Source organism: Ranitomeya variabilis, chromosome 2 (assembly GCF_051348905.1).
Source record: "Ranitomeya variabilis isolate aRanVar5 chromosome 2, aRanVar5.hap1, whole genome shotgun sequence".
In the NCBI taxonomy this organism is placed as follows: Eukaryota; Metazoa; Chordata; class Amphibia; order Anura; family Dendrobatidae; genus Ranitomeya; species Ranitomeya variabilis.
The window spans coordinates 990,954,572-990,970,239 of NC_135233.1; the positions used below are offsets into that span (position 1 = coordinate 990,954,572).

At 41.9% G+C, this 15,668-nt stretch overlaps 1 protein-coding gene across 8 annotated transcripts in view; it reads left to right on the forward strand.

Annotated features, from left to right (window-relative positions):
* Positions 1-15,668, forward strand: part of AIRE (autoimmune regulator) — a 119,273-nt gene that overhangs the window by 63,952 nt on the left and 39,653 nt on the right. For 5 of the 8 annotated variants that reach the window (XM_077291062.1, XM_077291061.1, XM_077291065.1 and 2 more), the window contains 5 exons: positions 351-449; positions 2,805-2,902; positions 5,372-5,422; positions 6,978-7,093; positions 8,024-8,114. In XM_077291062.1, coding sequence (XP_077147177.1) covers positions 351-449; positions 2,805-2,902; positions 5,372-5,422; positions 6,978-7,093; positions 8,024-8,114 — 455 coding nt within the window. The remainder of the gene's footprint in view (positions 1-350; positions 450-2,804; positions 2,903-5,371; positions 5,423-6,977; positions 7,094-8,023; positions 8,115-15,668) is intronic. The other 3 variants (XM_077291066.1, XM_077291067.1, XM_077291068.1) reach the window with 3 other exon arrangements.

The window sequence follows — 15,668 nt, forward strand, 5'->3', positions numbered from 1 at the left end:
GATCATGTGTAAGGAAGTATCTGGAGATTTTAGCAGAACATGCAACTTTTTATGCTAAAAAAAAATCATAAAAACAGTTTAAGGTGAAAAAAACATAATTTGGGGCTTTGCGCAAAATGTATGAATCGCATGTGCCATTTTGTTGGATTTGGCTCAAAAAAATTCAAGTAACACCACAAGTCGAAAACGAAAAGTTACTTAAAAAAACCAAAATGCAAATGATGAATCGGGTGCTATGTTTTTACACATGTCCGGCACGAACTCCGAAGTTTAACCTTATCATTCGGGCTCGCTCATCTCTAGTCCTCATAGATTATCATAATTTGGTTTTGTTTAATTTTTTTTGGAAGCTTCACAAAAATTATCGACTGCTGGAGGTGATGATGAGGGAAAAATGGAAGCCTTCAGCACAAACAAACCATGGACAACAGATAGGAACACTCACACAGGTAGGCAGTCTTTTCTACCACATTTCGTTGTATTTCAATGGTTTTGGACAACATTTCTTCTCCTCTCCTCCTTTTCCTCTCCTCCCCTTCTCCTATCTTCTGGGACTTCTGTTTTCCAGGATTTTTCAAAAATTCTGGCTAGTGGTTCTGCATTTTCCTTTGCTAACTCTTTCAGTACCCTAGGATGTAATTCATCTGGACTACATGCACTAGCTAAGTGTTCCCTCACCATCTCTCTGTTTATAGATAGTGTGCATTCTTTTATTCCTTCGATCGCACCATAAAGATCAGTTGATGTTGTAATTGCTTTCTTAGAGAACACCGATGCAAAATAGGAATTTAAAAGATCATTTTTGACCATTTCACCCTTTTCATCCTGTAAAAATCCTATATATTTGATTGCTGCAAGTTCTGGACTGACTGTATATCTGTAGTGAATGTGAATGTCCACGCTGCTGGCTCTTGACTACTGGTGTTCCCTACTTCTCTTGTCTGCCTTCTTGTCTTGCATGCCCTGCTGTCCTTGTCCTCGCTGTTCCACGTGCCATCCAGCAAGTCCTGCCCTCTACACCATCATATTTGGTCTGTGTTGCTGACCAAAACAAACAAACAAACAAACAAAAAAACAGAATACCCAGTGGAGCAGCGGGAATAAAATAATAGCACAAACTAACCAGTTTTGAACTGGTGATATGTCTTCTTTAAGCAGTGACCTGAGCTATACTTTGCCAAAACTAACACTTCTGCAGAAGCAAGGATAGCAAAGTAAATACTTTATTTTTCTCCTGTCATATCAGTATACATTACATGAGTGCATATTGGAGTGTTTCCTGCTACATGGAAACTTCTTCCTAAGAGGCTCAAGACACACAGATAAGAGAGGCATGGGACCAATATAAAGGATATAATAACTCGATGGAAGCTACATAAAATCCTATCCATGTAACCCCCTCTAGTGGCGGATGTTTGCAGATAGAACTGTGCTTTGCAAAGTAGAGCACGGGATTTGGAACTTTGTATCAGTTCTGACTCATATATAAGAAAATTATAGATACATTTTCTTGTCCTAAACTACCTTCATTAAACAGGTTGGCCACTTTATGTTTATTTTCTAAATGTGTTCAGGACATGATTTTATGGCAATTACTAATACATATGGCAGGTATTGCAGGTTCTCCTACTTCACTTGTTGGGCCGGGTGCCCACGATCCAGAACTAGCAGCGCATGTCCGCTGTGTCCAAAGTGCTGCCTTCTATTGAACGCAGGTAAATCCGCATGTGTTCACTGAACCATTCCGATTCTGCGATTCTTCAATACATTCTGTTTATGTATTTTCTCTTGTGAAGACTCACGTCTCCGCAAGAGAAGTTAATACGCTGCAGTCTGGAAAGACGCGCCGCATGTCAGTCTCCACGGGTGGTCCGCAAGCGTCTGTGGAAATCCCATCCACTATGCTGTCACAGCTACATAACTATGCAGCGTCAAACCTGCACCAGTTCCTGATCATGGGCACGTACCCTAAGTGCACCATTCCTCGCAGATTTCACAGTGATCAGGTCTGGTCACATGCATCTCCATGATCACCGGTTTTGTGGAAATGAGAGCTGTCAAATGTGAGGAAATCCATATTAGGCTTTGCACCACTGCTCCAGTCTCTGTCTTTTGGCAATATCAAGTCATCGCTGCAGCCGTTCACTGATCTCAGCGGCTGAGCCGATGTAGACCACATGAGTCGATGTGCTTAGTGATTGGCTGCAGCAGTGATGTGCATGTAGTTGTAATGTCACTGCTGCAGCCAAAAGCCAAAAGAGAGCCAGTTCTGAAGCGGTGAAGGGTGAGTACCATCCGAGTTTGTATTTTACATGACTGCAAGTACTTAGGATTCACTTTGCTGAAAATGAAAACCCCTTTAATCTTTTCACCCCCATTGCGCCAGCAACACCTCTCTGATTTTCGCCAATGTTTTTTGATCACTTCTCTGGAGCTTATCATATGCTGTCTACATAAATACTGCAGCTAGTCCCTGGGCTTAGTGGTGTACGGCACAACATCGCTGAGACCAGTGATTGAAGTAAATAGAGACCATAGGGAAGCACAAGAGTGGTAGACCGGGAGTGGCCTAGGATTAAATGGGTTAGGATTAAATTTTTTAATTTTAAACCATTCCCTGCATTAATAAAAATAATATCCTGGACAACCTTGTTAAGAATATTTAGGCACTTAATAATGCATATGGCTTTATCATTTCAGAATACATAGATCTACAATGTAGTAAAGCCATATACTGTAAAATGCGTCAGGGTGTTGTTTTTTTCATGTTTTTTAGCACATTGCTATAAAAAATTATTTCACAGATAAGTCCAAACAGAAGGAAACTGAACCGGAAAGCACAGAGCGTAGCCAAAATAAACCTCTAAAACTGACTCTTCGTGCAAAACTATCGACCAATCCTGTAAGTACATGGACCCTATGCATATCTAACCATTTACAGTGGGTACGGAACGTATTCATACCCCTTTGCATTTTTCACTCTTTGTTTCATTGCAGCCATTTTGGTAAATTCAAAAAAGTTAATTATTTTCTCATTAATGTACACTCTGCACCCCATCTTGACTGAAAAAAACAGAAATGTAGAAATTTTTGCAAATTTATTAAAAAAGAAAAACTGAAATATCACATGGTAATAAGTATTCAGACCCTTTGCTCAGTATTGAGTAGAGGCACCTTTTGAGCTAGTACAGCCATAATTCTTCTTGGGAATGATGCAACAAGTTTTTCACACCTGGATTTGGGGATCCTCTGCAATTCTTCCTTGCAGATCCTCTCCAGTTCCGTCAGGTTGGATGGTGAACGTTGGTGGACAGCCATTTTCAGGTCTCTCCAGAGATGCTCAATTGGGCTTAGGTCAGGGCTCTGACTGGGCCAGTCAAGAATGGTCACCGAGTTGTTCTAAAGCCACTCCTTTGTTATTTTAGCTGTGTGGTTAGGGTCATTGTCTTGTTGGAAGGTGAACCTTTGGCCAAGTCTGAGGTTCAGAGCACTCTGGGAGAGGTTTTCATCCAGGATATCTCTGTATTTGGCCGCATTCATGTTTCCTTCAATGACAACCAGTCGTCCTGTCCCTGCAGCTGAAAAACACCCCCATAGCACGATGCTGCCACCACCATGTTTCACTGTTGGAATTGTAGTGGGCAGGTGATGAGCAGTGGCTGGTTTTCTGCACACATACAGCTTTGAATTATCACCAAAAAGGTCTATCTTCGTTTCATCAGACCAAAGAATCTTATATCTCATAGTCTGGGATTCCTTCATGTGTTTTTTTAGCAAACTCTATGTGGGCCATAAAGGCCTGACTGGTGGAGGGCTGCAGTGATAGTTGACTTTGTGGATCTTTCTCCCATCTCTCACTGCATCTCTGGAGCTCAGCCACAGTGATTTTGGGGTTCTTTACCTCTCTCACCAAGGCTGTTCTCCTATGATTGCTCAGTTTGGATGGACGGCTAGGTCTAGGAAGACTTCTGGTGGTCCCAAACTTCTTCCATTTAAGGATTAATGGAGGCGAGTGTGCTCTTAGAAACCTTGAGTACTGCAGAAATTCTTTTGTAATCTTGGCCAGATCTGTGCCTTGCCTGTCTCTGAGCTCCTTGGCCAGTTCCTTTGACCTCATGATTCTCATTTGATTTACTAGTTTTGTAAATGTATGTGTTCCACGAGCAGCCATGAAATTTCTGAAACATAAGTATTATTTAATATTGCAAATTCTTAAAATACAGTTATTATGAACAGTTAACCAAGTTGAAGATTAAATGATCTCTTAAAGGGCTAAAGTTAAAGATGACACCATTTGCCTTGTATTTTAGGAAAAACAAATAAAAGAAATATATATATATATATGGTTTGTAATTAGTAGCACCCCCTTTTGCAAGTATCACAGCTTGTAAACGTTTCTTGTAGTCAGCCAAGAGTTTTTCAATTCTTGTTTGAGGGATTTTCATCCATTCTTCCTTGGAAAATTCTTCCAGTTCTTTGAGAATCCTGGGTCATCTTGCATGCACTGATGTTCTTTTCCCGAAATTCAATGCATTTTTTTCTCCACACATACCCTTAATCATTGTGGCCAAAGTGTTCTATTTTAACTTCATCAGTCCAAAGAACTTGTTTCCAAAATGCATCAGGTTTGTTTTGATGTTCTTTTGCATATTTCTGGAGCTGAGTTTTTTGTTTTGGACACAGGAGTGGTTTTCTTCTGATGACTCTTCCATGAAAGCCTTATTTGTGCAGGTGTCTCTGAACAGTAGAACAATGTACCACAACTCCAGAGCTGCTAAATCTTTCTGAAGGTCTTTTGAAGTCACGTGGAGGTTCTGATTTGCCTCTGTAGCAATCCTACAAGAAGCGCTCACTGAAATTTTGGTTGGTCTTCCAGACCTTATCTGTGCCTCCACTGTTCCTATTAACTGCCATTTCTTAATTACATTTCAAACTAAGGAAAGGGCAACCTGACAAGGCTTTGCAATCTCCTTATAGCCTTCTCCTACTTTGTGGGCCTCCACCATTTTCATTTTCATAGTGCTAGGCAGCTGCTTAGAAGAACCAATGGCTGCTGTTTTTTGGCATGAGGTTAGAGGAGGCTGGGGACTTATAAGTCTGGGCTTTCCTAATGATGACGGTGAACAAGCCAAAACCCTAACTAGCTAATTAAGGTCTGAATCCTTGGTAAAAAGCATCTGACCATACAAATCTTCGACGGTTCAAAAGTTCTGCATCGGTCCATTTTCGTCTGTTTTTGTTTTAATGTAAAAAATGACAACATTAACAGCAATTTTGACCAGGGGTGCCCAAACCTTTACATGCCACTGTACACATGTCTTATAGAAAAACAATGATAAATAAACCAGCATTCTTTTTCACAATTTTTCAGACTGGCATTGTTCCTCCTATCCTCCCTGCTTCAGACATGTCACATCATCAGGTCTGTGTAACAACATTGCATTTACCGTATCTTTAACTTTTACCTTCAGAGTCCAATTTTTGTTTTTGTTCTTTAATTTTTACTCCCCTTCTTCCAAGAGCTAAACCATTTTTATTTTTCCGTCGACATTGACGTAGGAAAGTTTATTTTTTGCATGACTAGTTGTAATTTTCAATGACCCCATTTATTTTATCATTTGATATACTGGTAATTGGGAAACAAATTATAAGTAAAATTGCAAAAAAAAAATCCCCTGCAATTCCGCAGTTGTACTTAGGGTTTCGTATTTCTGGAATTCATTGTGCTGTTAAAATGAATTGGCATTATGATTCTCCAGTCCAGTACCATTTTGGAAATATAAAACTTGTACAGTTTTTATTGTTGAAATTGTAAAAAAAATATTTAAATTTTTTTTTCATATGGCGCCATTTTCCAAGAACCCCCCCTAGCATTTTCATTTTTGCATTGAGTAAGTTGTGTGACGGCTTCTTATTTTATGTGGGGAACTAATTATTTTTTTTTATTTAAACATTATGGTGTAAATATGATGTTCGCTTCTTATTGTATTTTTTGCGGTGTAATGGCAACCGTAAAAACTACAATTCTGTTTTTTCAATTTTCTTTTTTCTCCTTATGGTTTTTAACTATCGGGTTAATTACTTTTATATTTGGATAGATTGAACTTTTACAGACATGGTGATACCAGATGTTTGTTTATTTATATTTATTTTTTTATTTTTTGTTATTGCTTTTTTTTAATGGAGGAGAAGGAGTGATTCAAGTGTTTATACCTTTTTATTGTTAAAAACATTTCTGTTTTTTTTACTGTATTTTCTAGTCTCCATAGGGGACATAAACTTACCATCATATTATTACTTATTCTATATCTTGCAATACTCAAGTATTGCAGTCTATAGTTAAAATCACAGTCTACCATGAACACCAGTCACTTACTGATCCTCATAGAAGCACCATAATGGCAAGTACAGAGGACTTCATCAGACCTCTGATTACCATGGGATCCCATTGGAGCCATGCTAGACTGGTAGGCACCTGGAACAGCGCTCCTCTCCTCTATTTTGCATACTTTAAATATAGCTCTCAGAGCGTGACTGTGGCATTTAAGGGGTTAACAGCAGCTGATGTAGCTAAGCTGCCCTTGCTGCTGTTAGAGACAGATGATGGCTGTGTGACACAGCCATCATCTGCTGGGAATGATGCAGGCTCCACGCATCAGCCTGCATCAAATATGAGGACTTAACGTGATGTAATATTACATCATATGTCAAGAATGGGTTAAGCAGGCCATACACCTAAGATGGCTGTCTGCTGAATGACTCCCCCATACACATGAGCACTCAACTGAGTGATCATGAATTTTCAGTGGAAAGATGACTAAGCACAATCCTTCTCACACCCAAAACCGGAGAAAGTCAGGAGGCCCCATACTCATCATATGGTTGTCCTAACCTGCCCAAATCAGCGGGTTCAGACTACTTTCATGTAATGTGTATGGGGTCTTACATAACTGACCCCTATTTCCTGTCTTTTCCAGAGCAATGATGATGAGTGTTCCGTGTGTCGAGATGGTGGGCAGTTATTGTGCTGTGATGGATGTCCCAGGTCTTTTCACTTATCGTGCCTTGTGCCTCCCCTCACTTATATCCCCAGGTGCGTTACTTATCAACATATTGTGCATTTTTTTAATAATTTTTTTACATTTTCCCCTGCATTCTAATGTTCTGTGAATCTAATATTATAGACAGACCGGATATATATGGAAATCGTATAAAGAACAAACATAAGAACCAAATTCTAGAAGTTAAATCATTATTCAAAAACAACATATAAAACACATATGGCTGAGGAGGTAAGACATTGCTCCCCAACTTCGGTCCTCAAGAGCCACTAAAAGGTCATGTTTTCAGGATTTCCTTATTATTGCCCAGGTGATAATTGCATCACCTGGAAAGGCAAGAATTCCATCACCTGTGCAATACTAAGGAAATCCTGAATACATGACCTGTTAGTGGCTCTTGAGGATCGGAGTTGGGGAGCACTGAGGTAAGATAATGACAGTAATAAGCCAGAGTGTGGAACCGCAACAGAAACAGGCAACAAGCAGGCAAAGTTAGCAGATTGTGAAATGCTCAAAAATGCATGTGCATGTGCATGTGCAACCAAGTGTTCCCATATAGAGTAAAGCAAAAGTTTATATGCAAAACGGAAACAGGTATAAATAGATGGTGATAAAGTCAAAACAAAACTGTATGCATTGTTAAGAAAGATAAGATATGTAATAGGTGCCTGATGTTACCTGGAGGTTGCGGTGCCACTGCCCCCACGCGCGTGTCGGTGAAGTGCCTTCTTCCGGGGGAGTTCCCCAGCACTTCGACTAAGGAGCTAAAGGCACTAAAAAATTACCCAGAAAGCTGAAGAAACAGCAAAAGTGAATTGATGCCTGAAGTATAAAGCTAAAAATTGTCTAGTCATGAAGAGGTTAATTAATAAACCCCAACCCCATTAAAACTAAAAATAAGCCCTCTTGGGTTACACTGGTAATGGCTTATCTTTGCTTCTTTTTCTCTACCGTCTCCTCAGTGGAACTTGGAGATGTGGCTCTTGCAAGAAAGATGCATCACCGATGGATGAACATAAGGACCCCGCTGATAAGGCTGCAGCTATGATAACTGTAGGATTTTTTTTCAATTTAATATGAATATGATTTTTAAAAGTATTTCATGTTATCATTTATGTTTCATATAAAATCCTCATAAAATATCTACACTGCCATCTAGTTAAAGAGAACCTGTCAGCACAATTTTGTAATGTTAAGTACAGACATGGCTGTAATGGCGCTGTAAGGGCTCATTTCCACGTGCTATTAAAAATCAGATTGCATTCGGACCAATGTTATTCTATGATTGTGTGTATCACACACCATACCATGCGAGTGTCATCCGATTTTTACACGCTGATGTCCTTTGAAAAGCCAGCAATTCATCTGCCGTGTACAGTAAAATCACAGCAGACCCAACAGAATAGAATAGATATATATACACATAGAATAGATATATATAAAGATGTCCGTCACATAAATGGTTGGTGTAGCTTACTGAACATGTATTTTGTTACTAAATACATTATTTTATTTTCTGTAAAAAAAACGGCATGGGCTGCTGCATAATTTTCCAAACCAGCAGAGGGAAAGTGGGCAGCTGGGGGCAGATGTTTATAGTCTGGGAAGGTGGTAATACCCATGGAGGTTCCCAGGCTTTTAATATCAGCTCACATCTGTATACTTAGCCTTAACTGGTTATTATAATGGTGACCTCCCCAAAAAAGTGGCGTAGGGTCCCCCTATAATTAATAACCAGCAAAGGCTAGATGGACAGCTATGGGCTGATATTAATAGCCTAGGAGGGGACCATGGATATTGCACCCTAGAAAAGGCACATTTATAACATGCGCCAATTCTGGCATTTAGCCAGGTGCACTTGCAGTGGCAATTGGGGTGATAGTTAGGGGGTTGATGTCACCTTTGTATTGTTAGGTGACATCAAGCAAAGAGGTTAGTAATAGTTAGTCTATAATACACCCCCACTACTAAACCCATAGTCCTATTTTATAAAAACACACACACACAGAATAAAGTCATTTAATTGATATAATCACACAGACTCCTTTAACCAATGTTAATTAAACCATACTTACTGCATCGCCCATTCCAGTGACTCCATGGTCGCTTGTAAGAGAATTAAAAAATTAAACAGCCATATTCCTCACCTGTCTGCTGAGAAGATTATAATCCATTTGTCCCACGATGGGACTAGCTCTGCTACAGCTAGATGGCAGGCTGCATTGTTGCTTGATGTGACTCTACAGCTTGCCATCCAGCAGAGACACTGATCAGCGTGTGCTACCACTGCTAAGTGTCTCGCAGTGAATTCGTATGATCTGACTGATGTCACTGCGAGTGTGTGAAAGTTCTCACGCTCGTGGTGCCGTTTGAAAGGTCCTGGGAGTTCACAGCCAATTAACTCACTTCACCTAACTCATGTCAACGGGATCGCGGTGGGAAAATTTCTAATGGAGTGGTGACGCGAGTTAGGTGAAGTGAGTTAATTGGCTGTGAACTCGCAGGACCTGTCTTACGGCACCGCGAGCAGGAGAACTTTCTCAAGCTCACGGTGACATTATTCAGGTGATACTAGTTCACCGCGAGACACTGAGCAGCGGTAGCACACACTGCTCAGTGTCTGCTGCATTGCAAGCTGCATAGTCAGATCATGCAACAATACAGCCTGCCATCTAGATGTAGCAAAGCTAGACCCGTCGCTGGACAAATGGATTATTATCTTCTCAGCGGACAGGTGAGGAATATTGTTTTTTATTATTTTAATTCTCTTAGAGGGGACAATTGCTTCATTGGAATCGGCGATGATGTGAGTATGTATTAATTAAGATTAATTAAAAGAGTCTGTGTCATTATTTCATTTAAAGGACTTTATTCTGGGTGGGTGTGTATGTATTTTTTTTATACACTATGAATATGAGGTTAGTAACGGGGGTGTCTTATAGACACCTCTCCATTACTAACCTCTGTGCTTGACGTTACCTGACAATACAAAGGTGACATCAACCCCCCCAACTAGCACCCCCCAGAGGCATAGCTAGGGTTTTGGTTCAGGGGGGCTAAACCTCTGAGTGGGCCCCTAACCAGGTAACCTTGATTACAACTCAGTGACGCCCCCTAATAGTGGAGAAGGACCTCAGCAGATGACCGCGCTATTACTGAAGATAATCACTATATAAAGACCAACAGGGATATTGCCGCCATATGGTCAGTGGTAGATACCAGTCCTACAGAACATATAAGAGATTACTGCACAGTTACAGATAATTACTTCCAGCTGACGTTCTTTCTGATGGAATCGTTCACTTTCCCCTTCTTTTCCATCTGGCCCAGACCGACATGACAACTTCTTCCAGCCAGGACTCGGCTGCAGAGATTACAACAAAGACCCGTTTCACTTCTCACATTCCAGCCATCACCATCTATTACCAACCTGCACAAACTGCTTATCCTGCTGATACCCCAATACTGAACCACTGCTGCGCTATGTGACCCTATTACTGCACCTGCTGGGTGGTTCTCTGTGCCTTCTAAATTCTAAAGCAACCCTCTATAATATAGTAATGCCGGGTACCACCCACACAGTATACTGACCCCTTAGTAGCCCCCAAACTGTTTGATGGCTCCAACACTGTACGATGGCCCCCTCACTAATCTACACACTGTATGATGGCCCCCTAGATAGCCTCCATATAGTATATTGCACAAGATCATCCAAAATATAGTATAATGCACTCCACCATAGGCCTATTCTATATTGTATAATGCAACCCCATAGGCAGACTCTATAGCACAAGACAGCACTTATAGGCAGACTCTATAGCACAAGGCAGCACCCATAGGCAGACTCTATAGCACAAGGCAGCACCCATAGGCAGACCCTGTAGTATAAGGCAGCACCCCATAGGCAGACCCTGTAGTATAAAGCAGCCTCCCATAGGCAGACCCTTTAGTATAAGGCAACACCCCCATAGGCAGACCTTGTAGTATAAGGCAGCCCCCATCTCCTGAGAGCAGGCACTGGATAGTGACGTCATTGCGCCCGCTGTCAGTGTCAGCATAGGTGACATCAGACGATGAAAGGGGGATGATGGGAGGAGCGTAGAGCAGCACTCCTTCCCTCATTAATGCGGTCAGCTGTATCGACTAAATGCCGAAACAGCTGACCTTCCGATGACGGGCGGGGGGCCCACTGCTGGCACCAGGCCCGATAGTGGCACAGCAGGCGATATCTGCGCACGGCGATAGTTACAGTAGCGTAGCTCCGGGTGGGCCCCCTCTGAGCACCGGGCTCATGGCGATGGCCTCCTCTGCCCCCCCGGTAGCTACGCTACTGAGCACCCCATTTGCCACCACACCAGTGCAAGTGGGCGGAGCAAAGCTAAATGCCAGAATTGGTGCATCTTACAGATGTGCCTTTTCCAGATTGACTAAGAGCTGATGATTTTAGTCTGTGAGGGGCAATATCCATTTACTCTTCCTAAACTAATACTATCAGCCTGCGGGTATCTGCTTAGCCTGTGATAGTTATTATTTATTGGGGGACCCTACGTCATTTTTTTCAGGGGTCCCCATTTTAATAACCATTAAAGGCTAAGTATACAGCTGTTAGCTGATATAAATAGCCTGAGAAGCTCCATGGGTTACACCACCTTCTCAGGCTATAAACATCTGCCCCCAGCTGCCTGCTTTACCTCTGCTGGTTTGGAAAATTACGCAGAAGCCCACACCATTTTTTTTCAGAAAAATAATCATTTATTAATTAAATAAATGTACAGTGAGCAACACAGGCAAATCACTGATTATATATTTCACACACATATATATATTTTTTTGTATCTACCTACCTGTCTGTATATCAATCCAGTTTCTTTCTGTGTGAGTATATACCGTGCCTTGCGAAAGTATTCGGCCCCCTTGAACTTTTCAATCTTTTCGCACATATCATGCTTCAAACATAAAGATACCAAATGTAAATTTTTGGTGAAGAATCAACAACAAGTGGAACACAATTGTGAAGTTGAATGAAATGTATTGGTTATTTTAAATTTTTGTGGAAATTAAAAAACTGAAAAGTGGGGTGTGCAATATTATTCGGCCCCTTTACTTTCAGTGCAGCAAACTCACTCCAGAAGTTCATTGTGGATCTCTGAATGATCCAATGTTGTCCTAAATGCATAATGATGATAAATATAATCCACCTGTGTGTAATCAAGTCTTCGTATAAATGCACCTGCTCTGTGATAGTCTCAGGGTTCTGTTTGAAGCACAGAGAGCATCATGAAGACCAAGGAACACAACAGGCAGGTCCGTGATACTGTTGTGGAGAAGTTTAAAGCCGGATTTGGATACAAAATGATTTCCAAAACTTTAAACATCCCAAGGAGCACTGTGCAAACGATCACATTGAAATGGGAGAATTATCATACCACTGAAAATCTACCAAGACCCGGCCGTCCCTCTAAACTTTCATCTCAAAAAAGGAGAAGACTGATCAGAGATGCAGCCAAGAGGCCCATGATCACTCTGGATGAACTGCAGAGATCTACAGCTGAGGTGGGGCAGTCTGTCCATAGGACACCAATCAGTCGTACACTGCACAAATCTGGCCTTTATGGAAGAGTGGCAAGAAGAAAGCCATTTCTCAAAGATATCTATAAAAAGTGTTGTTTAAAGTTTGCAACAAGCCACCTGGGAGACACACCAAACATGTGGAAGAAGGTGCTCTGGTCAGATGAAATCAAAATCGAACTTTTTGGCAACAAAGCCAAACGATATGTTTGGCGTAAAGGCAACACAACTCATCACCCTGAACATACCATTCCCACTGTCAAACATGGTGGTGGCAGCATCATGGTTTGGGCCTGCTTTTCTTCAGCAGAGACAGGGAAGATGGTTAAAATTGATGGGAAGTTGGATGGAGCCCAATACAGGACCATTCTTGAAGAAAACCTGTTGGAGTCTGCAAAAGACCTATAACTGGGACGGAGATTTATCTTCCAACAAGACAATGATCCCAAACATAAAGCAAAATCTACAATGGAATGGTTCACAAATAAACGTATCCAGGTGATAGAATGGCCAAGTCAAAGTCCAGACCTCAATCCAATCGAGAATCTGTGGAAAGAGCTGAAAACTGCTGTTCACAAACGATCTCCATCAAACCTCACTGAGCTCGAGCTGTTTGCCAAGGAAGAAAGGGCAAGAATTTCAGTCTCTCGATGTACAAAACTGATAGAGAAATACCCCAAGCGACTTGCAGCTATAATCTCAGCAAAAGGTGGCGCAACAAAGTATTAAGTTAAAGGGGCCGAATAATATTGCACACCCCACTTTTCAGTTTTTGAATTTCCACAAAAATTTAAAATAACCAATAAATTTCGTTCAACTTCACAATTGTTTTCCACTTGTTGTTGATTATTCACCAAAAATGTACATTTGGTATCTTTATGTTTGAAGCATGATATGTGGGAAAAGGCTGAAAAGTTCAAGGGGGCCGAATACTTTCGCAAGGCACTGTATATATCTTGAAGAATATTTTCTTGGAAAACTATGTGTCAATTACATAGCGAATTGCTCAATGTAAAAGCTCATGTTAAAGTCACATTGCAATCGGATGTAAATAGGATGTTAGGTGTTAAAACTCGGATTGTACTTGCATGAAAAATGCATGACACTCGGCCGACCTTTCAGGAACCAAATTGGACCGATTTTAAAATCGCCAGTGTATCTTCAGCCTTATACTGCATAAGTTGATCCCTTTAGTGAAAAAATCCACTTTCTGTTTCTCCTCTAATCACCATTTTAAATTTTCTGCTAATTAGATGCCAGTGCATATGGGCTAGACTGTACACTGGGTCTGATCCTCCCTGTCTGTGACTTCCCGGCCCATCCGCCTGCTTCTGGTCTGTGAATGACCTGCCCCCTCTGTTTGACATCTCAGCAGTGACATGTCATTCACAGAGTGGAGGCAGACAGAGGGGCTGTGGAATCGCAGACTGGAGGCAGGCAGGGGCCAGGGAATCACAGACTGGAGGAAGGCAGAGGGGCTGGGGAATCACCAACCAGAGGCAGGTGGAGGGGCCATAGAATCACAGACCAGAGGCAGGTGGAGGGGCTGGGAAATCACAGATTGGAAGCAGGTGAAGGGGCCAGGGAATCACAGACCAGAGGCAGGCGGAGGGGCTGGGAAATCACAGATCGGAGGCAGGTGAAGGGGCCAGGGAATCACAGACCGGAGGCAGGCGGAGGAATTGGGGAATCACAGACTAGATGCAGGTGGAGGGGCCGGAGAATCACAGATATGGAGGCAGGCGGAGGAGTTGGGGAATCACAGACCAGATGCAGGTGGAGGGGCCGGAGAATCACAGATATGGAGGCAGGCTGAGGGGCTGGAGAATTCTAGACTGTAGGCAGACTGAAGGACTAGAGAATTACAGACTGGAGGCAGGCGGAAGGTGCTGGGGAATCAGACCGGAGGCAGGTGCAGGGGCCAGGGGATCACAGACCAGAGGCAGACGGAGGGGCCGGCAAATCACTGACTGGAGAAAGACAGTGGGCCTGCAAATCACACAATGGAGGCTGATGGAGGGGCCGGCAAATCACTGTCCAGAGGTGGAAAGGGGCTGGCAAATCACAGACCGGAGGCAGGCAGATGGGCCGGGGAATCACAGAACGGAAGCAGGCAGAGGGGCTGGAGAATCACAGACAGGGAGGAGAAGACCCAATGCACAGTCCTGCCCAGTGCACCAAAATCTAATTAACAGAAAACCTCAAGTGGTGATTAAAGAATAACAACAAAGAGTATTTCTTCACCAAAGCTATCAATGTAATCTGTATTACAGCACAATTACAGTATTGCCGTTACTTTACTTTACAAAATCGTACTGACAACTTCTCGTTAAAGAGGTTGTCTGATGAAAATGAGCTATCCACTATCCACAGGTGATAACTTCCTAACTGGAGGGGGTCCAACTGATCGACAGAACGGTGCACTTTTATCCCCATTAGAATGGCCCCATTAATCTCCTATGGGGCTGTCGAACGTTGCATTCGGCTTTTCTGGCAGCCCTACCCCTATAGGTAATGAGTGGAGCGCCAGTATGTAAATGGGATGAAAGTTCCGTGTCAAGGTAAATATTCCTACCTTTCTGCCAATTGATGGTCTTTTAGCAGTTGGACCCTACCGATTAGGGTTATCATTTTGAATCAATGATCATTTGATTTTGCCGCGCAGCTCACTTAATTGATACAATTCTAGCTGACTGCAGCCACTAGTACGGCGGATATGGTTATTGTACAAGTAATATAGCTAAGCTTCTTTATAGCCTAAACCCAATGTAAAAAAGAATTGGTAGGTGCTAATATATCAAAAGGATATAGTTTGGCCTAGTTTGGAGAGGTAGGGGTGGGAATGGTAGATTTCATATCTGATTTACTAAAGGCAATTCCATTATTACGGAAAATGTATCAAATTGTTGTCAAAATAGATTGATACATTTCTTGTACCTCGATATGTGTCTAGCAATGTTTTCAATGTTCATACCACCCTCCTACTGGAGTGACAGCACACAAAAAACTTTGCAAAGTTTTTCCTAAAAACTTGCATTT